Below are 27,199 nucleotides of genomic sequence, written 5' to 3' on the forward strand. Positions count from 1 at the left end.
GTAAAGCGAGGATTTTTTTTATTTTTTTAGTCAGACAAAATTTGTCAGCGAGAAAGTTGTGTGAAAATAGATGAATATTTTTTTGTAATTTATCATTTTTTATTGGAAGTTTAGTTTAGCCTGTAGTAGCGTATGAAGTGATGAGTGAACGTTTCTGCCGGAAACTGTAGTTGGCGCATTGGCTCACTGATACCGTATTAACTCAATAAATTAGTTTATTGTGCAATAAAAATACCTTTACGAAAGAACCAAGTTAATTTAACTAATTTATTAGTTTTAAAAATATTGTGGGTTTAATTGTTATTGCAATTATATACTTTATCCGTAGCAATAACTGTATTATTTACAACGGTGTTCAACTCACTGTTGTTCACTCACTTGTATTCTATGTTTAACTAAACTATTAATATTGAGCAATTACAACATATTTTTATACAGATAAATGAATAATGAAAACAACGAATATATTTTTAAACATTTTTAATATTTTTACGAATATTTGTATTTAAAATTTAGCATTATTCATTTTAATTATGTTTTTAATATTTAACCTCTTCATCATGAAATGAGTATTATTACGGTATACGATTTATCTTAGTAGCGTGGTAAAATAGATTTCTAGTTATTTGATAATATTTTTTCGTGGATTTTAAAATTGGAAAATTAAAAACGCGTCACATTTACAATTACAGATGTACTGCTACTATAACGTATTGTTAATTACTCTCAACTTAATAGTTCCGTTTTCACTTCTATCGGCAGCAGTCCCACGACTGCTACTGTTTTTTTTATTAATCACTTATGTACTATCGGACTTTAGCAGGACTGTAAGTTCTTATAGAAGGGATATTGGTACAGTTTTAAAGTATATAGCATATCTCGAATCACTTATTCTTAATTGAATATGGTCCGTACTTTCTTTATTACTGATAAAAATTTTCAACTGGTCAAAAGAAACTAAACTTTCTACAGCCCGCCGTTTTAATAACAATGCACAGTGCTAGAGCTACTTCAAAACCTTTGGCGTCACAGTCTGTGACGTCATAGTCGTTCCCGTTCTTTGAAACCAAGACCGGTGACCGGGCATATAGCCACTCCGTTTAGTTTAGTTTAGGTTATGTTTTTGTTTGGTTACATGTTATGAAGTTATAACCTCAAAGAGCTAATTGTCGAGCTTCATTTAGATTCTTATAATAGTTCAGTGTTAATACACAGTTTTTGTAGCTATACGAATAAAAATATTGTGATTTTAATGTCAGACATGAATTCATCAGAGGAAGACATACCTTCATTAATTCCTGCTCAATATAAACCTGTGCCAGTAACAATAATTACAGGTTATTTGGGTGCAGGAAAAACAACACTCCTTAATTACATTTTGAAAGAGCAACACAATAAAAGGATAGCAGTGATATTAAATGAATTTGGAGAAGGTATTTTATCATAATATTTAGATAATGGGTAGATTATTCTGAAATAACAATAAAAATTAAACATTCCTAATTTAGGCTACTTCCAAGTCTTGGGTATTAATAACACCAAATTTATAACTATAGGAAATAACTAATTATTTAATAGGATTCTATTCACTTTGCTATATTATTAATGGCAGCTAATACACACTAGGAGTTAGGAGGGATAATGTCAAGAGGATATATCCTATTTCAATCATGTTTTAATTTCTGAGTCCAAAATTGCATTATTTTATACATTGTTATATTTAACACCAGCTGCCATCAACTGATTAGATCCCTACCAATCTTTTGGAACTGCCAGTGGTACTCGAAACTTGCAGAAAATTATTACACTACAATTCAACTCAAATTAAAGCCTGAGTTGTTCTATTTGATAAGTTCAACCGACATAGTTAAAAAAAAATTAGTTTATTCTGTAGTACTACTTTGAGTGGGTAGGGTACGATAAGCGGACCCGGTTTTTTTATATCGAAGAATGTAATCATCGATACCTAATATTTTCATCTCAAATCCTACACCATCAATCGATATAAAAGTATCTATATTCCTCAATAACAATCATATGTTTTAAATTAAAATATTAATTTAATATTTACAGTGATCAAACAAATTATTATAACCAAAATTAGGAAAACTGAAGACGACCATATTTGCTCCTCTCACAGTTACAGTTGTTTCTTTCCCACAAATTTCACATAATGGGTTTTTCAGTACGAGTCCATGTTGAAGTCACAAAAAACATGTCTTATCATCTTTCAAAGCATTGTCGTTTAGTTTTCTAAAACTTACTGTCATTTTTAATAGTATAATGTTACTTATAAATAATTGAAATATTACAGTACAAGTATTATTTGAAAGTGTTTACAGCTGTTGATGTAGATTATTTAAGATAATGGTTCAAAATAATTAATCAGTATCTCAGTATCGATTGATTATATCGATGGTTATGATTAAGTAATATTGTTTACCAATTTCGATATAAAAAACCGGGTCCGCTTATTGTACCCTACCCCTTTGAGTCGCTGTTGATATACTTCTGTGCTGGCCATGGTATTTGCTGCTATCAGATGCCCGGTTCCATATGATTGCGCTTGTAATTTTGAAATGTCTTATTCATTTCAGAGTTATAATAACTATTGTTACTGATACAATTTGTGTAATTTATGGAAACATTTATTTTTATCTGTAGTGGACTGGGGTAGGGTACGATAAGCGGACCCGGTTTTTTTATATCGAAGAATGTAATCATCGATACCTAATATTCGCATCTCAAATCCTAGACTATCAATCGATATAAAAGTATCGATATAGTCTGTTTCCTGCAACAGTGATAGGCTACCCTAAAGCTCAGCAAATTGACAGGGAAAACACACACCTTTACATTTCTGTTTCTGCTAAACAAACACCAATTATCTGTAATCCATGCCTTATATCTCCAAGATAAACAGATCTATCATGTAAATGGGTTTCTCTCAACTTAATAAATTAAATGAAAATTTAGGAACTATGTTATAACAAATATAACATTTATAACTTCTTGCATTTTGACGAAATTGTTCTCCATGAATTCTCTGTTAATTGTTCATGAATTCTAACATTACTCTTAAATCTTTTTAGGTAAGAGAATACTGTATAGATCTATGGCAGGTGTATATTCAAATAACACGATCCATAATATATTACTCGTATATACCCGAATGCATACAATAATGTACTTACTTAATGATCAAGATCATGTTTAGCTATCTTTTAAACTCATTAATAATGAAAGAAATGTAGTAGACAATATATTTCTCTAAAGTCTGTATATAGCATATAGTTTTTCCAGTTTCAATTTTAATCTATAATTAAATCTTAAATTATTTCCTTAAAAAAATTTCCTTAGCAAGGACAAAGCTTGTTCTGAAAAAAAAAAACTCAATGTATCCAGTCTGCCATGGCCCATTCCCCCCAAACCATTCAAAGATGTTTACTCATATAGCAAAGAGATCTGTGGTAACCATGGGTGACTCGAATTACTGGTAACAAACAACCAACAGGCTATTAGAGTTAGGACCCTACTTAAATGAAATTGTTAGGCATGACTTGTAGATGTCTGGAGGGTCAATTAATTGTGCCAAAGGAAAGCCATCATACTGCAAGGAAGATAAAATCTCTAGTATTTTCCAGATGTTAAGCTGCTATCTAAAAAAATGCTTAAAATAGTACTTTTGAGATTTCTGGTTAAATAAATACCATTTTAAGGGCAAAAATCATAAAAAATAAGGTTATCATTGCTTGTGCACAATTTATTTTTCCCAATGCATAAATAAAAGTAAATTAAACAATTAATTGTTTGATTAATTGAATTGAAATTATTATTAAAACTTAAATGTCATTTGACACATATAAAAAATAATATTTGTTAACATGTCATTATGAAGCAGTTAGAATGCCTGTTCCTTCTCTCCTTAACTTCTTTTTCCATGTGCAATGTACTTAGAAATAAAAAATGTATTAAAATATCATCTTGAATCAATATGAAACTTAATTTTAATATGATTGCTTAAATTGTTTTCTTATCACAGTTTTCAAAATAGAAATATTTAATGTATTTTATTAACTTTATATATTTGAGGCTTGTTTTGGCCATTCATAAAATATTTATTTATCTGTCAAAATAAATTCCTAACTTTACAGGAAGTGCTTTGGAAAAAAGTGTTTCAATTGGACAAGAGGGTGAACTCTATGAAGAATGGCTTGAGCTGCGAAATGGGTGCCTTTGCTGTTCTGTGAAGTGAGTTGACTTCTATATCTTGTTGCATTATTTCAATGGGTTAATGTTATTCATATTACAGGTGCCAAATTGATTAAGATCTTCAAGTTTCTAAGCTGTGAGTGGTTAGAGGTGGTTGAACTGCTCAAAACCATTGGAGCGTTGACGTGCAGCAGAGAATACCTTTGCTGATCATCCTTCATCTCTTTTCCAATATGGCTTGTCCTAAATTCCGGTGTAGTTCGTCATAATATTACCCTGTTGTTGTTGTCCTGTTGTCAATGTAATCAATAATCAGTATACCCTTGGAATCCCAGAAAACTGTGGCCATCACTTTTCTGAACTTCCTAGATGGTGGAGATCCCTTACACCGCCGCCACTGCCATGAACTACTGCTTGATTTCAGGATTCCATTGGTAAAGTCATGTTTCATCCCCAGTCACTAGTTGGGCCATCAAGTCTTCTGGGTCATTTTCATAGAGGCACAAAAACTACCAAGAGAAAGTTACACGATGATGAATAGAAAGGTTTCAAGGAACCCATCTGAGCTGAGACTTTGAACATGCCCAGAACATAATGAATTATCGTGAATGCACGTGAATAGCAACTTCAGAGACCTTCATTAGCTGATTTTCCAAAGTGAGGGTTTTAGCATGGGCAACATGATCTGGATCAGTCGAGGTGGAAGGTCTCCTTGACCGTGAGTCGTCTTTCATGGTTACGTGTCTACGCTCAAACTCATTGAACCACCAAGATATTGTAGAAAAAGGACATTTATCATTGTACACATTCACCATTCTATTGTAAATTTTCTTCGTGGAACTCCCCTCTTTACATAAAAATCAATTACACTGCAGTATTCAGATTTAAACTCACTGGAATCTTGTATGTTTGTTGAGCGGCTGCAGAACTCAGATTGAACTAAAGGTGATATTAGGAATGCACTTTCTTAGAGAGATAAGATAAGGAATCAGGCTAATAGATAAGCCAGGGTTGTTTCCTTTATACCTTAGTTGCAAAACTTTTTGATCTGCCCTTGTATCTTAAAAATGTTCATTTTTAAGACTATTAAAAAATAAAATTATCAAATGGTGTTTCACTGAATTTTAACTTATTTTCAAAAATCAACATATTCAGAAGTAAATTAAACTTTTTTGATTCTGTTTTGTGATATGTTATTAAAGTCTCAGCTAAAACCAACCTATATAAAAGCCATTCTGAACTCTAATTTGATGGTTCCAATGTGATAAATTTGGGGCAACCAGCACAAAATCTAGTGGTGATCGTGTCCTGAATGTGATACTTGACACCATACCAAGCTACAATTGAACTACAACTTCCAGTAATATCGAGTGTTTGTTCCTGCACAGTGCCATCTCATTACATTCTTATTGTTAGTGTTTAAATTCCTTCTAATTACCCAGCTTCTGATCAACCTGATTTCAATAACACTATTGATGAATCCTCTATGTATACTGATTACATTATGTTGTTGGTTGGTGACTTCACCTTCTATCACATGGACTGGAGTGATCACAGATACATTTCAGGATTGGAATCATGTTGTCTCATATCACATTTTTGGCTTGGTTACATTTTTTACTGATTGAGTGAGAAAGGCTTTTATTTCAATACCAATTGAAAGATGAGGTTTTATACTATAAAATTGGAACTCCTTGGATCAATACTCCGTTACATTAGAGCAATAATTATAAGTAAATATAGAATGATTGTTTCATTATAACAGTATACTTTTCAATTAAAAGTTTGCAGTATTTTTTATTGGTTGTTGTGTCAAGCTATTGTGTTTTAATGACCGACCAATGCCACCTTAAGCATAACTTGTAAGCTTAACTCTGCAAGCTTAACTTGTAAGTTTTTGGTGGTGGTTCGGTATTCACCTTTAAGCCGTTGGTCCCCCATTCTATTTATTTCACTTTCTTTCAAACTCAAAGCTAATTTCAAATGTTAGTAGTCAGTTATTCAAATAATAAGAAAGAAACATTATCTTGTTTGTTTAAGTAAAAATAAAATCACAATTGAAATTTCAGGGATAATGGAATTAAGGCAATTGAGAATCTGATGGCCAAAAGAGGAAAGTTTGACTACATTCTTCTAGAAACAACAGGCCTCGCTGATCCAGGTTGGTTTCATACTAAGAGATAATACAAGTTGTACATAATATTGTTAATGAAATTATTAGAATAGTGAAATAGTTAATACTGGGTGGCGCAAAAAGGATGGTCGGATTTGAACTGCGTAGTACCAGTGGAAGGTGAGGAGGCGGGACCACTGCCGGCCATCTGCAAGTCGGCCATTACACCCAGTTTGCCACGAGATGGCGCAGTGGACGGTCGAGCATCGTGTTTTTGCTGTGGAACAGTTTTTCAGAAATAATGAATCTTTTATTACCGTGCAACGATTGTTTCGACAACGTTTTGGTGTAGCGCGTGATGAACCCATTCCAGATCGCAGATCCATATCACGTTGGGTGACTGCATTCCGGACAACAGGGTCTGTCATGAGTGGTAAATCTACTGGGCGTCCACGTACGGCAGTTACTCCACAGAACATTGAGAATGTTAGAGCGTCAGTGCTTCACAGTCCGCGTCGTTCCACCAGGCGTCGTGCTCAAACTTTGGGCCTCAGCCGTCGTTCGTTGCAGCGCATTTTAAGCCGTGAGTTACAGTTTCACCCATACAAAATTATGATCACGCAAAAGCTCTATGATCGTGATTTTGAGCACCGAAGACGATTTTGTGAAACAATGTTGGACATTTTGTACTCTAATAATGATGTTGTGCTTTTAATGTCAGATGAAGCCCATTTCCATTTAGACGGCTATGTCAACAAACAAAACTGTAGGTATTGGGCAGCAACTAATCCCAGAGAATTGCACCAAAAGCCTCTTCATAGTGCTAAAGTAACAGTCTGGTGTGGAATGTCAAAATTGGGGATTGTTGGTCCTTATTTTTTTGAGGAGAACAACGCTACAGTCACTGTGAACTCGGAACGTTACGTTAACATGCTACGTAGCTTTTTGGGGCCGAAACTGCGAGAGTTACGTGTAAATCGAGATCGAATTTGGTTTCAACAGGACGGGGCCACGGCCCACACAGCCAATGACTCCATGTGTGTCTTAAGGCGGATGTTCCCCCACCACATCATCTCGCGTTTTGGAGATGTCCACTGGCCCGCTAGATCACCTGACCTCTCAGCCTGTGATTTTTTTCTTTGATGATACCTAAAGTCAAAAGTCTACGTAAACAAGCCCCGAAACTTAATTGATCTGAAGGAGGCAATTAGTGCGGAAATTATGGCAATTCAAGAAGAAACTGTAGTGAAAGTGATGGAAAATTTCAAGGAAAGACTTGTGGAATGCATCACCGAGGAAGGACACCATCTTCCGGAAGTTATTTTCCGTACATGAATTTTGGAGGTTATTTCTTGTAATTGGGTGCCTGGGAGCATTTAGTTACGTAATTGAATAAAATTAATTTGTAAAACTGATGGAGTTATAGTTATTTAAAATCCGACCATCCTTTTTGCGCCACCCAGTATAAAGTATACATTAGTTGTGTAATTATGTATAAATTAAAATAAAACAAGTATGTAAAAAGTAAATTTTTGTGGAAATTTGTAAAAATAGATATTCGTACTCAAATTGTTATAACTGAGTATATTTTGTTTATTTGGTTTGTATGTATACAAATGTGCAAATAAATATTTTAGAACTATATGTGTAGGTGTGAATAGGTACTCTAAAAATGTCAGAGTTATAAACCATTTAAATTAAAAACACATCTATTGAATTGAATTTTGAATTGAATTGAATTTATTTTTGAATTGAATTGAATTTGAATTGAATTGAATTTGAATTGATTGAATTTATTTCATGTCTTTAGGCCTTGTGAGCAATGGACACAGTCATCTTACAATTAATCAGTCAGCATAATATTATATACTAGAGTAACTTATAAACTAAACACCAACAATGTTGAGTCAACAAGAAAACAAATAATCAACAAGTCAATAACAAAAAATATAAAAAATCTATAAAATTGATAACAAGATAAAATCCTAAAAATATAAAATTTAACAAGACAAAATCAACAAGATAGAATCAACGAGATAAAATTTAGTAGATAAATAAAAATGTTGGACTTTCTTAAGTTAAAAACTACAATCTACATTTTTACAAGTCAGGTACTCATTGATTGAATAGAAAAGGGTTTTTTACAAGCCAAATGGAAATAACCTGTTTGAATTTCTTTAAGTCTACAGAATTTGCCATACGACGACCGAGTTTATTAAAAAAGGTAATGGATAATAACCAAAGTTCTTTTGAGTTTTGCTTAATCTACAGTAATCTTTGTCTAGTAAATGCCTATTTCTAGTATTGTGAGAGTGCACATCACTCCTATGGACAAGAATCATTTGAATTCTTCTTAACATAAACAAGACAGGTGTATATATAAAGATTTATTACTGTAAGAATGGATTCTTGTATAAATAAAGGTCTACAACTAGCACTTCTGTACTGAGTTTGTTAAAATCCTAATTGCTTTCTTTTGTATTAGAAGAAGAACTCTATCAATTCCAACTCCGTTTCCCCAAAAAAGTAAGCCGTATAAGAGTATGCTGTTAAAAAAGGCAAAATAAGAGTTTTTTTAAGTATTCTTTAGGTACAAAGTGTTTTAGCTGTCTTAACAAAAATACAACTCTAGATAATCTAGAACAAACTTGGCTAATGTGATCTGACCATGTTAGTTTACTATCTAAGCAATTCCCAACAGTTTGACATTTAGGTAAAAAAGTGCACTGATCGGGTTGTAGTGCAAATAATATTTGTTGTGTCTTACATTCATTTCAGAGCAAGTTCATTAGCCTGAAAACCATGTCCTAGCCTCGAGTGCAAAAGCCTCGTCAATAAACTTACATAAGTTAATGGTATTTTTGTCAGAGCTAAACAGAGTAGAATCATCAGCATACAGAATGGCGTTGGCCTTAACATTACAAGGGAGATCATTAATAACAATTAAGAATAACAAGGGTCCGAGTACCGATCCCTGCGGCAACGCCAAACTCGACCGAGCGATAGGCAGAATGAACACCACCAACACAAACTCTCTGCCCACGCTCAGCCAGGTATGATTTTAAAAGCGCCAATTTCAGGTTGTTTTATGCCATAAAAAGATAATTTGAGAGAGCAGGATTTCTCTCGGGACACAATCAAAAGCCCTGGTAAGATCGAAAAGAGTCGCCAAGGGTGGCAGCTTTAGATTCAAAACCATCGAAAAATCGATCTCACCAAAGCTCCGACCGCATCCAAAGTACTTCTTCCTGCTCGAAAGCCGAATTGAGAGTTTTGAAAAAGGTTTGAAACATTCAAAGTATTTACCGAGTTGATCATTCATGATGAATTCCAAAATTTTTGAAAAAACGGGTACCACAGAGATCGGTCTATAGGAACCAGGTAAATCTTTGGGACCCTTCTTATAGATAGGCACAGTTTTAGATGTTTTTAAAGATTTTGGGAAAACAACCAATACACAGGCACTGATTTTATACACCAGGTGAGAGGCAATATGATAGAGAAACAGATTCTCTTTAAAAGAACACTAGACAGGCCATAGATATCTTTACTATTTGAAGATTTCATATCTTTCACCACTTTGCAAAACCTTCATCACAAGACACTGGCTTCCATTTAAAGGTGTTAGGAGTACGTGGAGCTTGACCAGGAGATCCTCAGCAGACACGTTACTGGGGAGATATGCTTTGTCGTACCTCTTTCACTGTCTCAACGAAGAAGTCGGAGAAAGCCTCCGGCGAAATATCTGGGAACTGGATGGAGGGGTAGGGCTCCTTACTGCAGCAATAATGGACCATGCAGTTTTACAAGGATTAGACGCAGAGCTGATTAACCTCTCATTTGCTTTAAGCTTTGCCTTCTTCAGTTCATTTTTATACTTGTTTCTTTCACCGACGTAGGCCCTTCGTGAAGGTTCAGACTTGGTATGACAGTAAACTGTATAAATTGCCATTAGATGTTTCTCTTTAGATCCCTTAAATGGTCGGTATACCAGTTGAGTTTAACACGCTTTTCAACTTAGAGTTGCTAACGATTTTAAGATTTTTTTTGTTTTAACAGGGCAACATAGATCAAAAATAGTTACAAATCTGTCCAAAAAAATGTCAAATAATATTGTTTCCTTGTTATTTACTGCAAGAATGGTTGGCCAATCAATCAATGTCAGATGAGAGATTAAGTTTTCAATATTGCTAGGAGCTAAACATCTCACCTCGAATTTGCTTCTCCTTGACAATTCTTCTTAGTCTGGGGTTCAGGAAACGAAAGAAATTTCAATCATGTTGTGGTCGGACAGACACTCATTTAAGACCTTAACTTGAAAGTAATTATCATCCCGATTAGTCACAATATTGTCTAGGCAAGCATTGCCTCTTGTGGGAGTATTTATAGTCAATTTACAGTCCACTGATCTTAGAATGTCTTTCAAACCACGAACATTGGAAGAGTTTACATTCAAAAAATTAATATTGAAATCACCACAACATATAATAAAACATTTAAACTTAATCAGGTGATCAAACAATCGTTCAAAGAGACTCATAAAAGTGTCCATATTCCCCCCAGGAGGTCCTATAGAGTGCAAGTAAGATAATTTTTATACTCCCGTTAACATAACTGCTGCCACTTCAATGTTCATCTCACTGCAAAATTCATCAACATCTACAACAGTGAACTTGATTCCCTGCCTCAGAAGTACAACCCGAGCCACCCCGGTTGACTATTGATCGGCAGTACATGCTAGCTGGCACAAAGTCTTGGATGTTAACCATATCAGAAGTTAGCTCCGAGCACCAGTGTTCACTGACACAGAGTCCAATAAAGCAAGATTCCGCCAAAACAATCTCAAGCATGTCACGTTTGTCCATCAATGACTGAGCATTTAAATAAAGTATTTTAGCATTGAAGGTGTCTACAGATGTAATGCAGGAGACATCACTCGAACATACTGATAGGTTGGGTGAAGCCAAACCTAACCCCGTTATTTGGAAAATGTCTCAATTAAAATTCTCTGACAATATACTGGAACACTATTGTGGTTTAAATCTAAACAAGCCAAGAACTTGGGTTATCATTGTGTAGAAGACCAGTGTTAAGAACCAATACATGTATAGCAAAATTATAAATTATTTTAAATGTCTTGCAAAACAAAAAATGTATGAAAATGTGTATAAGCTTTGTTGGTACTTTATAATTACTAATAACTTGTTATTAACTGAATTCCAATATTTGTTCAAAGTAATTACTCTTTGGAAAAGAATGTATTAGCAATGAATATAATATTACCTAATAGCTGAGAATATAAGCTTTTTTATCAATATACAATATCTGTATCAAAGTTGAAATATTGTATCAAGTTTCAGTGAGCACGAACTGTGTGCTTTATTAAAGTTGATCAGTAACATTTCTTTGGATTGTAATTATTTTTTTTAAGTTTGATTCATAGTAAACAAAACATGACACCAAGCAGATTTTTGTTAGTAGCCAATATGAGAGACAGTAAGTGGCAATCTTCAAGATACCAGGAGTTGCTGCCAGAGATTGGGAGCTTCTAAGTGCAGGATGCTTCTAGTGGCTTATAATTATCAGATACCTAGAACTCTCAGTGGCAGAAAACTCTCAGAAGCTAGGCTCTTATTTCAGAGAGCTCTCAAAGACCACAATCTTCTAGACGTTAGGAGCTTCCAGAGTCAATGAACTCTCTGAGTGCTTTACATGCACATATTTACAATTTTATTAATTAATTTTAATTTTACAGAAAGCTAAAATTAACATCCACAATGAACTAAATGGTTTTAACTCATCACTGATCCCATCTATAGTAAAAGTTAATTAGTATTGTTGTCATTGTTTTTTGTAGTACACTACTACCTCTTGAATCATTTAATTTTCTTTTAAAACAATTCATGTAGCTATTCTCAAGTGATGCATTTAACATGCAATTAATGAAAAAATAATTATGTTTTTATGGATGTGGTTACTCTGTGAACCCTGTCAATAAGTTGTTGACTGGGTGCCAACATAACAGTATTTGGTACTTGGTGCGTCTTCTAATTGATCCCTAGGCACTGGAGTCGTCAATATGCTCATTACAGGATCGTATAACGCTGTACAATCGTGTTAGAGGAGGCGTTCTGCTTTCCAAGTAGTCTACCAATAAATAAAAACTATAATGTTTAAAAAAAGTCTGTCAATCCTCTTTTGAATTTCTCAAATGTTTCTTGAGATATTATTTTCAATGGATTTTTTCTTTTTTTTTGTCTTAAGATCTTATGTTGTGTAAAGTTTAAGTCTATGGCGTATTTTTAAATCATTGTTATAGTTGTGGTTTGTGTTTTTATATTCAGGAGTGTGCAATTTAATATGGATAGATGCTTCTAATATGTACAGTTAAAATATTTAATTTCTGAAAAGTGGCCTACAATGTGTGATTGGCGATAAATTCAAAGTACAGCCAATAACTTTTTTGCTAAATGAAAATTTGGTTGATTTTTAATTAAATGGCCCATAGGATTATTGAGAAGGAGATGTGAGATTCAACTAAACAGTCGTAAATTGTTTTCAATAGATTTTTATCATTGAGATTTTTGAGATTTTGAAGCACAGAAGTTCCTTTAGCCGAAGAAACGGACTGCAGCATGTGATGTCACAATATTTGAAGTATTTTCATCAAAGGCCTAATTTGCAAGTTATGTCAAGATTGTAGATCTATGATATCAAACTTGTAATACACAGATTTTCCCTACTATAACACTTTGATATCTATTGATTTGAAAAGAATTACTGAATTAAAAGGGTAAATCTTAGTATATAAAATAGAGCCATGATTACAGCTTACGGTCTATCACCAGGCAGTACTGCCAACTGTGTAAAGATTATGAGAATATTGAAATACGTATTAATACAGTAGAATATTTTGTTTTGCTTTAGGTCCCATTGCTACAATGTTTTGGCTGGATGAAGATTTGGGAAGTGACATTTATCTGGATGGTGAGTATTATTATCTACTCAAAGGGTGGGCTGACAGAGATGGATTCAAATTTATATAAAAACAAATTGTTTGTAACTATAAGTGGTGCAAACGCTCTCAAAATCTGTATGTTTTGTAATATGTAAGTTGTAAATAGTAAACTCCATAAGTTTTTTAGAAACATGAGACTTTATTAGACTTGACGATACCTTTAATGCTATGCTGATGCTATAATTGCTTCATTATACTTTTTTAATTAACTCTTTGACGACTACGTTGCAGTTTATTGCCATCATGGAATGTGTGCAAAAGGTGCAGATAGTAAATATAGTGCCATTAGGTTCTTTCTGCAGCCTTTTTGTAATACACTATTAAAATTAAAGTATCTTTCGAACACGTTGGTTAGGTAATAATTTGATTTCCTCCAGTTTTACTTTATTGCTAATTATTTTTTGAAGTGTAAATTAAAGTGCTTTTTTCTAATATCTAAAAAGCTAAATATATTTGTCATTATAAAATAAACCTTTAGATCTTATTATGCTATCTACAAGTCAAACTAAAACATGTCTAGAGAAAGATACTCTGTTATTAATTACTTTATCATATCAAAATAAACTTTGCTATTGAATTTTTATGGGAAAATATATACTGAATGTAAATTAAACCATTGGTATTAACAGATGACCATATTTTAAACAATTCCTTACTATTTAGAAACTAAAGTATAAGTTTTTTAGTGTAATAATTATAGATTTGTATCGAGTTCCATTTATAACACAGTTTTAAATTTTGCCTTAAGATAAAAGCTGAGCCTTAGAGGTGCAGATGGTAGTTTTTTTCACTTGTATTTAATTTCAAGAAACATTGTTATTCTGTAGGTATGTAGATCACTATTAAAATACTAACAACTACTGCAAATATCCTAATTTCTTTATGTATTTTTATGAAATAACTTTAAGTTCTTCAATTTATTTAATTTTTACTGTTGCTATTATTAATGCACTTTAATATTATTTCATAAATATTACACGTGTTTCAAGAAAAACTAGTTTGAAATATACTGAAATTATGTTCAATCAGTATTATGCTTTACCTTCTGCTTCATCTGAAAATATATGTGTCAATTATATGAATACAGGCTAATCTATTGTGATAAACTGAAACTTAAATAAGTATTTTATGAATAATTTTATACCTTTAATTTTACAAAACTTACACTATTTCAAAGTACGAAATAGAAATACTATCAGAAAATAATACCATTGTAATTTCAAAGAACCGATTAGCATTTTCTTTAAGAAATTTAGTTTTATATGGAGACAAAAGTTGTTGAAGATTAGAAAGTTTTAGATTTTTTTATATGTAGATACAATGTAACTTTATTTTTTCATCCACAACAATTTATTTTAGTTTCCTGCTAACTAGTAGGAAAACCACTCTTGGACTAAAAATCGAAGATACAGTGGAACCTTGTTGAGTCCGGACCGGTTTATGAAACAAATATTTTTTAATTTGTACCTGTTTGACGGGTAAAAAGTGTCAAGTAACAACTTCTGTGCAATTTTAAATGAGAAATGCATATATCTATTGTGATATAAAAGATATGACACTCAATGATGAGTCAAAACAAGACTAAATTAGAGAACAGAGTAAGCTAGTGTCATCTGACATTATGTGTATGTCTTCCCCCACCACTGCCTCGTCATGGTGATGTGGCCTGTGATGTTATACTGATGAGATTGTCATGTTGGTGGCTTGTGCATGATATGGAGATTTGATTGGAGGCTGATAATGATGGAGGATATAGCGTACCTACTGATGAGCAAATTATTGCTGCCAGTACAAATACAAATGACGAATGCAGCAATCATTCAGAGGAAGAAAGATTAAAAAGCGTGCTGTTTTCATCCATATAGAAGTAGCATCTGCTGTACATTTATTTTCATTTCTGTTGATGATTTATTTTCAGCATCAATAAAAAATGCATCTGGCTGAGATACTTATGTTGAAGTGAACACGTGATCCCACAGTGTGTAAATGACACAGCTTATGAAAAAACTAACAAGATTTTTTTCTAGAAGTAAACAACAGTTATTCTTTAATTTGTGGAGTGTTATTTTTATAGTATCATATTTTATAGTGTTCACATATCGTTTCTTTATAATAAATATATTTTGTTGTATTGTTTACAGATTATATTCGTATTTTTCCTGGTATCTCCATAAAGCCAAAACTTTTGTTATCTCGGATCGGGATATGGTCCCGGCTATTCCAAATTAACAAGGTTCCACTGTAGCTGAGTTTGAAAGTTAATCACAAGCTAACCAGTGGAATTACAGTAATGGGAGTTGCATTAAAATTTAGTTTTTTTATGTTTGCATTTAGACTCATATAACGATAAATAGTACAGGGTTTTTGGTTATTTTGAACTAAACTGCATCTTTGAAATTCATAACTTGAAAAATTGTAATCTGATTAAGACCCAAATTTTGTACAGTATAGGCATAAATTTGGTAGCTTTAAATATTTAGTTTTGGAATTATAAAACTATATGAAAAAGTTGTTTATAACTTATCAAGTTAACTTTTATTTTTGTCCGGGCAGTAAAAAAAATCAACATTGATCTCATTATTGAGTTCTTAAAATCATTATTTATGTTGGTAATTATGGTAATTAATTTAATTTAACAGTTAATTAATTGGTAAACCACTAATAAAAATTTGTATTTTTAACACAGATTTAACTGAGCAGATTTTAAAAATTTACTGTAGCCAGTACCTGCTCGTTTAAACACATAAACCGCCAGACTGCCGAGGCAACACTGTCCCATTTGTGTCTAAAAATCCCTTTACGTGTATAACAGAAATAAACAAGCAAAGTTTTAATTAAACTCCTGTTAGTTTGTGCTTAATTTTTAAACTTGGGTACCTATACTTTTTTCCCCAAGATTAGGCTTATAATTGTCATGAAAGTTGTACAGATCAATAATATATGTTACAGGGATAATAACTGTCATAGACTGCAAACATGGGCTCTCAGTAAGTAAAACTCTGAATTAATTATTTAAATTTATTGAAAAGTAATTGGCTTGTTGGTAATTAATTGTGTCTAAATCTTTATATTCAATTCAATTGGTGAATTTTTTCATCAAGACTTGACTTAAACAGTTAAAATTTGTTTGCTCTCTATAATTTCAATGATGTACTGTTATTGTAAGCCCACGTATTGGCTGTAACTAGATAATATTCAGGGTATAAAAATTTAATTTATTTAATTATCCCTTCCACATAGCTACGTTATGTGTATTTAAGGGATGTTAGAAAATTATTTTTGTTTGACACACCGGTGAATCATATTGGGGAGAAAGTGTTAAATAGAAGTTGAGCAATAAACAGGTTAAGATCAACTTGCTAGTCATTTCTAATGTATCAGGACAACTAATCTTAATTATGATACTAAGAAGTAATATAATGATACAATAACATTTAACACAGATGTTCAGTCAATGTTTAATTTGATAAAAGTTCCATTAACACCGAATATTTGGCCACAGTCATTAACAGAATCACTTGGTCGTTTTGATTCGTCTGTCATTCGTTTGCCTTCCTCAATAACAGATTCTCGGACTGACTCAATTGTTTTCTGCCAAGCTCCTGTCAACATACATAAAACAGTTTTGATTCATCAGTCGTTTGTTTACCTTCCTCAGGCATAGAGTATCAGATTAAGTTAATGATGTTCTGCTAAGCTTCTAAAAACAAATAAAAACATAGAACTCTGTTGTCTAAGAGCACATATTTCATATTATTTTATAAATTAGATTTTATTTTTTTTTTATAATTATGGTTAAAAAATATCTAGTATTTGAACTAAGTTTGGAACATCTTGTCTATGAAACATGATCACTATGAAGTAAATGAGAAGAGTTGTGAAATAAATGTAGAATAATATTCTTCCATAAAGGTATTACTCTTAATGAAAATTTGTGATGTAACATTTTTTGGTAGATGTTAGAAGTACTTTTTATCAAGGATTCCAGACAACGTTAACTATTGCATTTTGTCTGGTTTCAGGATAGAAATATTCTCTAAACTTCCAGTATGTTTTTTATTATAGATATACCATACATTACATAAATGTAAATAAACAGAAAACCTATGTTAATTCAGTAATAAAACGTACATATTATTTTTAGTCAAACTATAATTTTGGTGGAAATATATGAAAATATTCATTGACAGAAAGTGGAATTCCTGGCAGATTCTAATAAAAGAGTTTATCTAAGATGATGTCTGTCACTGGATTTACTGTTGACTAATGATTTCCATGTAAGTAATCTAGCATAATATATCAAACCAAAAATTGATAAGGAGGCTTCAAACCCAGCCTTCTGGGTGATCTTCAAAGAGACCAGCCCATCATTAATGGATTAAATACTTAAGACTTTTCTGTCATTCTCATATATTATTTACATAGAGACTGAGTGAATTAGCACATATTTCATATTCTTTGCCACATTTCACATAAGATATTCAGTAGAATTTTATTGCTGCATGGTATCCAAAGGCTGAAACAAATCCACTTTAATCCAAAATCTAGGAAAGACTTACTGCTCGATTCCTCAACAGTGAGACCATCACCTCCGTAGTCTGCGGGGAGGATTCTCTGAGGAATGTATTTGTAGAGGTCACCATAGTTGTGGAAAATTTGGATCTGGAAAAAATTTGATCAGGAAAAATTTGATCAGGAAAAATTTGATCTGGAAAAAGCAATATCTAAAACATTAAAGCAATCAAAGTTTGATAGCTAGCTTCTGTGGAAAGATGAAAAAGGATTGAGTTGTAATAATTGACTTCATTTATGAACTCTACAGATGGTTAAAATTTATTTTTGTAGTAAAAATTAACCCTTTAAGTGTTGAGTTTTTAACAGTGCTATCACATGGTACTGCTGGGTTTATTTGCCACACACAGAGCTGCATCCCAGACAGCATACTCGTAGCGTGATTCTTGTCTACCATGATTAATTTCATCAACAACATTTACAACTACTGCTGCCAGAATCTGATTCGTCACGTCAGATTGTGTTTAATAAATTGAGTTCACATTCCAATCGCCATTATTCTTAGAAAAGTTACACGATGCTGAATGCCTAACTCACAACAACCATCTGGACAAATCTAAAATTGATAAAACACTCTTAACATTACTACAAATAATTCCTGCCATACCAACGGTACCACAATCAAAATAGAAAATAAAAAAACTACAATCACAAAAATATTGAAAAATCAAGAAAACATCAAAATTTTGTTATAAACTGCAGGTAAAACTTCACCATGTGCTTTCATAATAATTTCTTAGTTGTCTGTACGAGTGTAGTAGCAATTAAACACCACTACTGTGGATATGTAGTATTTAAAATAAGCACTACTAGAGCCCAATGTATTTGTATCATCTTGGCTGCCAAGTGTCATGTAGTGAACCAGCTGTCTGGAACTTGATGACACACAGGCATGGCAGTTGAATGCATAGCGGGATTGCCATACTAACATAGGCGTAGCGGTTTAGGAGTTAAAAATAAGAAGAGTATTCCTATTGTTGTGCCATCTATGGTCATATAGCATTTTCTGTTCTTATATAAAAAAAGTTTCTTGGCTGAATCTACATAATCTAACTAAACAAAATTCAACCTAAGTGTAAGAATTTTCTTAAAATAATCTTCTACTTTGTATTGAACAAGTAAAGAGCAATAAATTTAATGCCAATAATGTTATAATTAGAAACATTAATTGGAACATCCTGATTGCAGTGATCGTTTAACTGTATAGTAAGTGTGATATTTCTTGTACACTAGACATTTGGTACTCATAGGGTTAACGAGTTATATTCTAGCTAGTTAAGTAATGTGAAAATAGTCTGGTCAATAGACGATGATTTCACTGTACAGTTAGTGTGAATTTCCTGATATGCTGAAACATCAGCTGTACAACTGATTGCTGAACTCGTTGTTGTGCGTTAGATTGAATGGCAGATATTACTTAGATGACTTGTGGAGCAATGAAAATATAGTTGTGAAAGTGACAGAAACACCTGTAGTTTCCCACATCTGACTTGATGGATGCTGGTAGCACAAAACTTTATAGACCAATAATCTTGGTGTATATCAATTTACATGAGAGTCATTACACTTGGGGGATTATTTACCCTATCATCTATGCAGCATGAATTTTGAATGTCATTACATACCATACAACATAATTTCAAAATTTTATCTTCAGAATTTTAATTTATGTACTTTTAAAATATCTAATGTCTATAATTATTAAATACGCTTATGCAACAAATACCAAGTAATAATTAATAATTGTCCATTCAAACATTAATATTTTATTTAAAAAAATCTGACTTACCCTTTTCTTCATTTTGTCTTTTAGAATGGGTTTGAACACATTTAATATGATATCAAAGAAGGTGGGGCAGTTCACTATAAATATCCCCTTGATTCGTAAGGGCAAGGCTTCCTGAAACATTGTATTATTATTCCTTATACACTTTCGAATAAAAAGTAGTGCCTTCGTTACAAGTCAGGAATGGAAAAGTAGCGTAACATATTGAAAATATGGTTTAAATTAAGGGCTGATTTAGGAATGTAGCTTGTACGCATTCTAGTTCAGGTTACCAGTCTCTGAGATCAGTGACTGGCTGTTCATTTTATGCCAGTTATTGTTCTGTTCCTGCATTAACAGATAGTTTTATATCATACTGCACAAAAATAGCAGTTTTTTTACTGTGGTTGAGAAGAGTGAGTTTAGTTTAATACAGATCTGGAATTTGCATTTCTGTTTTGGGATTGCAATGGTAAGAATCTGTTGGGCTGGTTACTCAAAGTATGAGTATATCTATAGAATTAAACTCCTGGAGTTTTTTTTTTGTATAAGTAACATGGCTATTGTGAGGCATCTGTTTTCGTACAGAATCAATTGGAGTCTAGCTAAAAAAAATGAAAATAAATTTGTTTATATAACCAAAGTTAGATCTTTATGTAATCCTATTTTACATAACCTCTTAAAATTAATATTTAAAAATACTAGGATTAGATAAAAGTTTAATATCTTAGTCCGAATAAATTAAAGTACAAAATAAATATGAAAGTTATAAAAATAGATTTAGTCAAACTTCAAGATAAAGATTATAAAAATGAATAAAAATAATGGAATTTTAAAAGTTAATGAAATAAGTAAAAAGTAAATAAAGTGAAATTAAAAGTAATGTTATAACACTGTATAAAATACTCAATCAAATAGACTCATTCAATCACATGCACCTTCAACAGTAAAGACTGGTGCTGTGTGCTGATCCCCAGCAGTTGTATGTTTGTAGTAATATTTCTTTAATGCAACACCAACTTGATAATGACTTTTAATGTATTTAAAGACATTAGGAATAGAATTCCAAGTTTGGAGAGCGTTAACTAACTATAAGTTTACCAAAAAATTTAGTTTCATAGGTGTACAGAGCAATGATAATTATAATAAGAATTTGCTATGCCACAATTGGACAAATGCTGAAAAGAATTGCTTAAGCAGGGATGCTACAGGTCAGGGAAATCAGGGAAGTCAGGGAAAAGTCAGGGAAAAAAAAACAGGACTGGAAATCAGGGAAAAGTCAGGGAATCCGGTCACAAGTCAGGGAAAAGTCAGGGAATTTTGACGTAGGTCAGGGAAAAATATAAAATCCCTTTACACAAATAAACTTACTGCCGCCGCGATCATTTAATCAGTTCATTTAAGGCAATCTTTTTGTACGTTTTAAACTGTGTTCACTTTATTTTTTGCTTTTTTATATTTGCCACCCTGTTAGCCTCAACACCGCTTTTTTTCCACCCATTAATTGCCAAAAACCCTGGGGATTGCGTCGAAAAAAGTCAGGGAAAAATGAAAAATTTTGGTCGGAAATCAGGGAAAAGTCAGGGAATTTCATTATTGGACTCCTGTAGCAACCCTGTTAAGAATCAAGTAAATGTACATATGATTATTGCATACAATATTATCACTAACTTAATATGCTCAATACTAAGATTAATTCAATTCTATTTTAGTTATAAGGTTTATGAAGTCATGTGAAAACTATCTTCTATGTTTTCCAGTTCACACTGTGAAGAAAAATTGCAAAACACAATAATTGAAATCTTGAAGTAATTCGGTCTCGCTGTAGAGAACTATTTTTAGTTTCAGTTCAACATAAATATGTTGACTGTAGATAGCTCTCCACAATGAGACTGAAATATTTAATGATAATAATTGTGTCATTATTGTTATGTGGTGTGAACTGCAAAAGGTAGAAGATAGTCAACTTAAATTTGGCCGTTATTTACTATAGTACCCAGTGTATTTATTCATTGCCACGAACCTGACCAAATGCTGCAAATTTCCGCATGAAGAGCCAAGGCAGCTCAGTGAGGTGTGATGCACTCAGTCCAGACGTATCAAACAGGACATATTGCCCTCTAAATAATTCACCTCGTTGAAACCAGATATCGTTTAGTGCAACAGTACGCTTGAACAGGGCCTTTATGTCTTTCGTTGTACACTTCCTGCTCTTGTCGGGATTGAATGATAATACAATGACTATATTACCGTCATCTGTCATCTCTGATAGTGGGAAATATCGTCTGAAAAAAGATGGTTAAGTTATACAATCTTACTACATTAAAAAAAATCATTTATAACGGACATTTGTAAAGTAATGGATACAACTGTTGAACATAACATCTTCTATATTTGTGTTTATTCGTACCTGTTTTTAAATTTATTTTTACCCATTAACACTCATTCTTTATTATTCTGAGTAAACATGTGTTTGGCTGTGTAAAATAAAATCTTAATTTACTGTAGTCTCCATCACACAATTATTAGTGGACATTTATTCTGATATTCAATTCTGACTTATCATAAACATAATGACTAGATTTGTCATAATAATTTCAATTAAAACCTGCAAATAAATGGATTTTATATTGCTTAATGTATATTAGTAGCATTATTGTTAATAGCAAAAGTCTAATATATGTAATAATTATTATTTTGAAAATAGAATTTCTACGATTAAGATGAATTTTCTCACAATAAAAAAATCTTGTCGACGAATAATCAAATTAAGGGATTCGTAACATACTGGATTATAGATAGTAAAGAAAGTAATGCATTAATCCTCAATAGTTTATCATTTTTATTATTTATAAATTGTCAATAGGATGAGGAAGGAACAAAGGCTTAGGCGCGTTTGATCACAACAATTTTAAAGTAGTTTGAAATCCAATCTTAACTTCAGAATCAATTCTTAAAATCATAATTTTCATCAAAATATTTTAATGCAGCGAATCTCTTTCTCTTTGGATTAAAAAACCATTCAAATTCAAATTAACTTTATTCATATTATTGGTACAATTACATTTGAATTTATACAAATAAGGAATGGAATCATCTTACATTTTTTATTTTATTATATCCTATGTGTCCATATATTCTCCAAATGAATACAAAGCCTTATCTGTCAAAAATTTTTTTAAATGTTTTTTAAACAATAAATCATTTTCTATGTTAAATAAATTCCTAAGGACTTGGTTTATAAATTTAATACCTGCCGAGCTAGGTTTTTTATAATGAAATTCCAATGCATGTTTATGTACTGCCAATTGATTTCTATTTCTAGTAAAGTAGTTGTGATTTGACCCCAATCGGGGTAATTTGTCAAAATTTGATCTAACCATCATAACAGTTTCCAGTATATACATTCCGTAAATAGTTAAAATTCCTAATTTTGAAAAATACTCTTTCACAGATACCCCATCCTTTAAGTTCATGATTATCCTAATTGCTTTTTTTTGAAGTTGAAGAATGCTTAACAGATTTGAATTACTAGTGGCCCCGTACAACACAACACCAAAGTTTATATGAGAATGTATGTGGGCATAATAAATGGTTTTCAAAATTTCAGTTGAGCAATATTTTGACATGGTTTTAAGAGCAAACAATCTGGAAGAAATCTTTTTTTGCAAAGCCAAAATATGTTTCGTTCCAAGTTAAGTTCTCGTCTAGAAGTAATCCTAAAAATTTAGTGTTAGTTAATTGAGAAATTTGTATATTGTCTATTGTTATGTTTGGCATAAGTTTTTTTCTATTTTGTTTTGTGCAGAAAGAGATCATATTTGTTTTATTAAAGTTTAGTAATAAATTTTTACTGCAAAAATAATTATTAATACACATGAGTTCCGTTTTACCTGCAATTTCTATTTCATTCAAACTTTTACCAGCAACTATTAAATTAGAGTCATCTGCATATAGACACAGCTTGCTCTAATCTTTTGTCAGAACATTTGGCAAACCCAAAATATAAAGTAAGAAAAGAATTGGCCCCAGAATGGAACCCTATGGCACTCCATGCCTTGATATTTTTAAAGAAGATTTTGCATGAGTGATTTGATTTAATTTGGTTACAAACTGCAAGTCAACATACTGTGGTCTATTTGAAATATAAGAAGCAAACCAGTTTAATGTAACATCTTTAATACCAATATTTTTTAAAATTTCTATTAATATTTCATGTGATACACTATCAAAGGCCTTGGTAAAATCCATAAAAATGCCAACCACATAATTTCCCTTATCAATATTGTCCACTATGGTTTCAATAAAATCCATCCCAGCAGTTATGACAGACTTACCAGCTCTGAAGCCATGCTGTTCTCTGTCAAATATATTATTGGTTTCAAGAAAATCAACTAGTCGTAAATACATTACACGTTCAAAAATTTTTGAAAAAGTAGACAAAATGGACAAAGGTCGATAATTATTAGGGTCAGTTTCACTTCCTTTTTTGAAAACAGTTATAATTTTAGAGATTTTCAGTTTTTCAGGAAAGATTCTAGACACAAAAGAGGAATTTATAACATGAGTCAGGGGCTTGATCAGGTACATTTTAGGTTGCTTGACAATTGGCATTGGAATTTCATCGTGGCCTGCTGAATATTTGTTAGGAAATGACATTATAATCTGATTTAATTCTTCCTCACTTACTGGTTGGGTGTGCAACTTTTTAGCATTAGAAGTTTTAAAGGTACCAGTGTTAACAGTGATGTGTGATGACAAGTTTGGCAATATTTCATTATCTACAATGTCAATAAAATGATTGTTAAAAATTTCACAGATTTCCTCTGGTTCAGAATATTCATGGTTTTCATAAATCAATTTAATATGTTTATTAAAATTGTGATAATTTTTTGTTTCATTATTAATTATTTTCCAAGTAGATTTACATACGTTTTCAGAATTTCTAATTTTATTTTCAATATATTCCTTTTTTGAAGAGTTTAATTTTTTGCTGTAATTTTTTTTCAACTGTTTTAATAGCTTATTTAGTCTTCTATCTTTGGTTAATCTTGTAGTTTGACTTAAACTTATAATTTCCGCTTTTTCTTTTTCCAAATCATAATTGATCCATTTGTCTTTATTAAAATTTACCCTAGACTTGACCAGAGGAAAACTAACATCAAAATAGTACATCAAAATTTTATGAAAAACATTGTATTTAGTGTCTACTGTTGCATTGTAGACTTCCAACCAAGTTTCATTGCTCAACACATTTTTAAAGATCTCAATGTTTTCTCTTGTATATTTTCTACAAAACTGTGTTAAGGTCTTAAAAGATGTCTTTTTATTACTACATACATTAATTTTCAAAAGTTGGGCATCATGATCAGAGAGCTCAGTAATAACACCTTCAACCATAAGTGACTTTTTCGGTAAATTTGTTATAATATTATCAATTGCACTTTCACAATCCAGGGTAACTCTAGTCGGAAAATTCACCAAGTACTGCATGTTATGTTGCCTTAAAATATTACTTAATCTATCATGACTTTTAGAACAATGCAATACATTTATGTTTATATCCCCAGCTAAAATTACATGCTCATAAGTTTCAGTTAAAATAGTTAAAACAATATCAAGTTTATCCAAAAAGAGGCCATCATAAATTAAACCTGGAGTTCTATACAACCCCACTAATACAAAAGAAAAATCAAAAGCTCGGCAGGAAACAATACAGCATTCAAACTCTTTATCTATACATAAGTTATTAATTCTAGGAATTACAACTCTCTTAACTTGGTAAGAGTTGCTGCCCAAAATCATAACTCCTCCACCACCACATGTTTGGCATTTTAACAGTGGCTTATGGGAAAACAGAGAAATTAATACTAACATGCCTCAACGTATCAAAAAACTTTTATTTTGGAATGTTGCATAACCTTAATAAGGATTTCTCCCTTATACCGAAAGTAGATAGGAAATGGGTAGGACTTCTCCCCAGGCCGTAATAGGCTTCTAAGTCCTACTTATGGGTATATTTTCTTCATCAGGACCAAAAGGCAAACCCAACTACAGTGCAATCTCGCTAATCCGGCAGTATATCGGGATTGGTAGTGTCGGATTACCGAAATTGCTGGATTAATGGATGTATGGGTAAAAACGTAAGAAAAACATGCAAATGTACATTGAAATTTATTAGAAACCAGTTAAAGTATTAGTTTAACATAACTAGGCCTACTTATGTTTAACACTAGGCCTACTTTTGAAAAACGATTCAATTTTGTCCTTTTTGTTTTTAATGTAGTGTATTGTTACACGACCAATGTTGTATTCTTTGGCCAAATGAGACAACTTATCACCTTTCTCTAAACGTTTTAGAATCTCGTACTTTTTATCGATTGTTAATGTCACATGTTTACGTTTTTCCGACATCGCACTCAACTATTATAAAATATCGTAATAACACACACGAGCACACAAGTCAACGAAACGAAGCTGTATACAGTAGTACTGGAGCCAGAGCGCAAGTAGGCAAGCAACTGACGAGTGACTAGTGGCGGCGCGGTGGGCCGGTGAGTCATCCGTGCTTGCAGTGACATGAACCGAAGGGCATTGACCCGACCCGTCATCGCTCGCACAGTGCCGGATTACTGGACGTGCCCTATTAGCGCACGGCCGGATTATAGAGACTGCACTGTATGTCCCTGGAAATATTTGAGATGGAAAGTATATTACAGAAGCCCATAGTAGATGATTTTGACCAAAGTAGAGTTCCAAGAACTGCATAATCGAACTATATAGTATTTTGATCGAGGCAATACGGCAAGCTAAATTGTGACATAGTAAGTGAATTTAAACGGTCTGCAGTAGGTACTTTTTAATCGAAGTAGGGTTCTTGGCCCTATACGTAAGTATACTTTTTTTCTTCGACAGGACAAGGTAAACTCTAATATGGTACTAGAAATATCTTAGACCTGAAATATGTGATAAAGGCTAGAAATAGACGCTTTTTGACCGAAGTAAGTTTTCAAGACCTGTGTATTGTATTTTCTTGATCGGGGTAACAATGCAGGCTCAGCTGTGTGACATTGGAAACATAATTAATTTGAACCAGAAATGCTCTTCCATGTGCAAAACATGATATATTAATTAAATTAAACTCTGATACTATTTACCATGAACTTAAATAATGTCCACTTGATGTATGCCTACTTACGTTTTAAAATTTTCATAGAACTCCATCATATTACATCATAAGTGCTTTTACTAAGTAATATAATAGAATGTAACATTGTAAGAGTTATAAAACTGAATTCATATACCTCTACTGTCAATATTATGTTATAACTGTGGAGAATTAAAACTGTAGCCGTATCGCTCATGCTGTGTGAAGGATTAAACGTTATTAAAATTAATATTAATTAATTAATAGTTAATTGTTAGGTATGTGAATTTCAGTTTGAAAGGATTTATAATTGTTAATATTTGTATTAAATCTTTTAGTAGATACAATTTTTTATAATATTCAAAGATTAAG

At 32.2% G+C, this 27,199-nt stretch overlaps 2 protein-coding genes across 6 annotated transcripts in view; one reads left to right on the forward strand and one right to left on the reverse strand.

Annotated features, from left to right (window-relative positions):
* Positions 1 to 1,106: 1,106 nt before the first annotated feature.
* The window catches only part of LOC124354747 (COBW domain-containing protein 1-like), a 225,382-nt gene continuing 199,289 nt past the window's right edge, over positions 1,107 to 27,199 (forward strand). Inside the window, exons 1-5 of the mRNA XM_046805418.1 lie at positions 1,107 to 1,433; positions 4,155 to 4,251; positions 6,282 to 6,373; positions 13,253 to 13,312; positions 16,293 to 16,330. Of these exons, the coding sequence (XP_046661374.1) occupies positions 1,253 to 1,433; positions 4,155 to 4,251; positions 6,282 to 6,373; positions 13,253 to 13,312; positions 16,293 to 16,330 (468 nt within the window). The 5' untranslated portion in view covers positions 1,107 to 1,252. The remainder of the gene's footprint in view (positions 1,434 to 4,154; positions 4,252 to 6,281; positions 6,374 to 13,252; positions 13,313 to 16,292; positions 16,331 to 27,199) is intronic.
* LOC124354751 (SEC14 cytosolic factor-like) overlaps positions 16,788 to 27,199 on the reverse strand; it is a 39,811-nt gene continuing 29,399 nt past the window's right edge. For 4 of the 5 annotated variants that reach the window (XM_046805432.1, XM_046805430.1, XM_046805429.1 and 1 more), the window contains exons 4-7: positions 21,704 to 21,965; positions 19,705 to 19,815; positions 17,903 to 18,005; positions 16,788 to 16,945 (exon numbers count right to left, since the gene is read on the reverse strand). In XM_046805432.1, coding sequence (XP_046661388.1) covers positions 16,791 to 16,945; positions 17,903 to 18,005; positions 19,705 to 19,815; positions 21,704 to 21,965 — 631 coding nt within the window. In that variant the 3' untranslated portion in view covers positions 16,788 to 16,790. The remainder of the gene's footprint in view (positions 16,946 to 17,902; positions 18,006 to 19,704; positions 19,816 to 21,703; positions 21,966 to 27,199) is intronic. The other variant, XM_046805433.1, reaches the window with a different exon arrangement.

Source organism: Homalodisca vitripennis, chromosome 2 (assembly GCF_021130785.1).
Source record: "Homalodisca vitripennis isolate AUS2020 chromosome 2, UT_GWSS_2.1, whole genome shotgun sequence".
Taxonomy (NCBI): Eukaryota; Metazoa; Arthropoda; class Insecta; order Hemiptera; family Cicadellidae; genus Homalodisca; species Homalodisca vitripennis.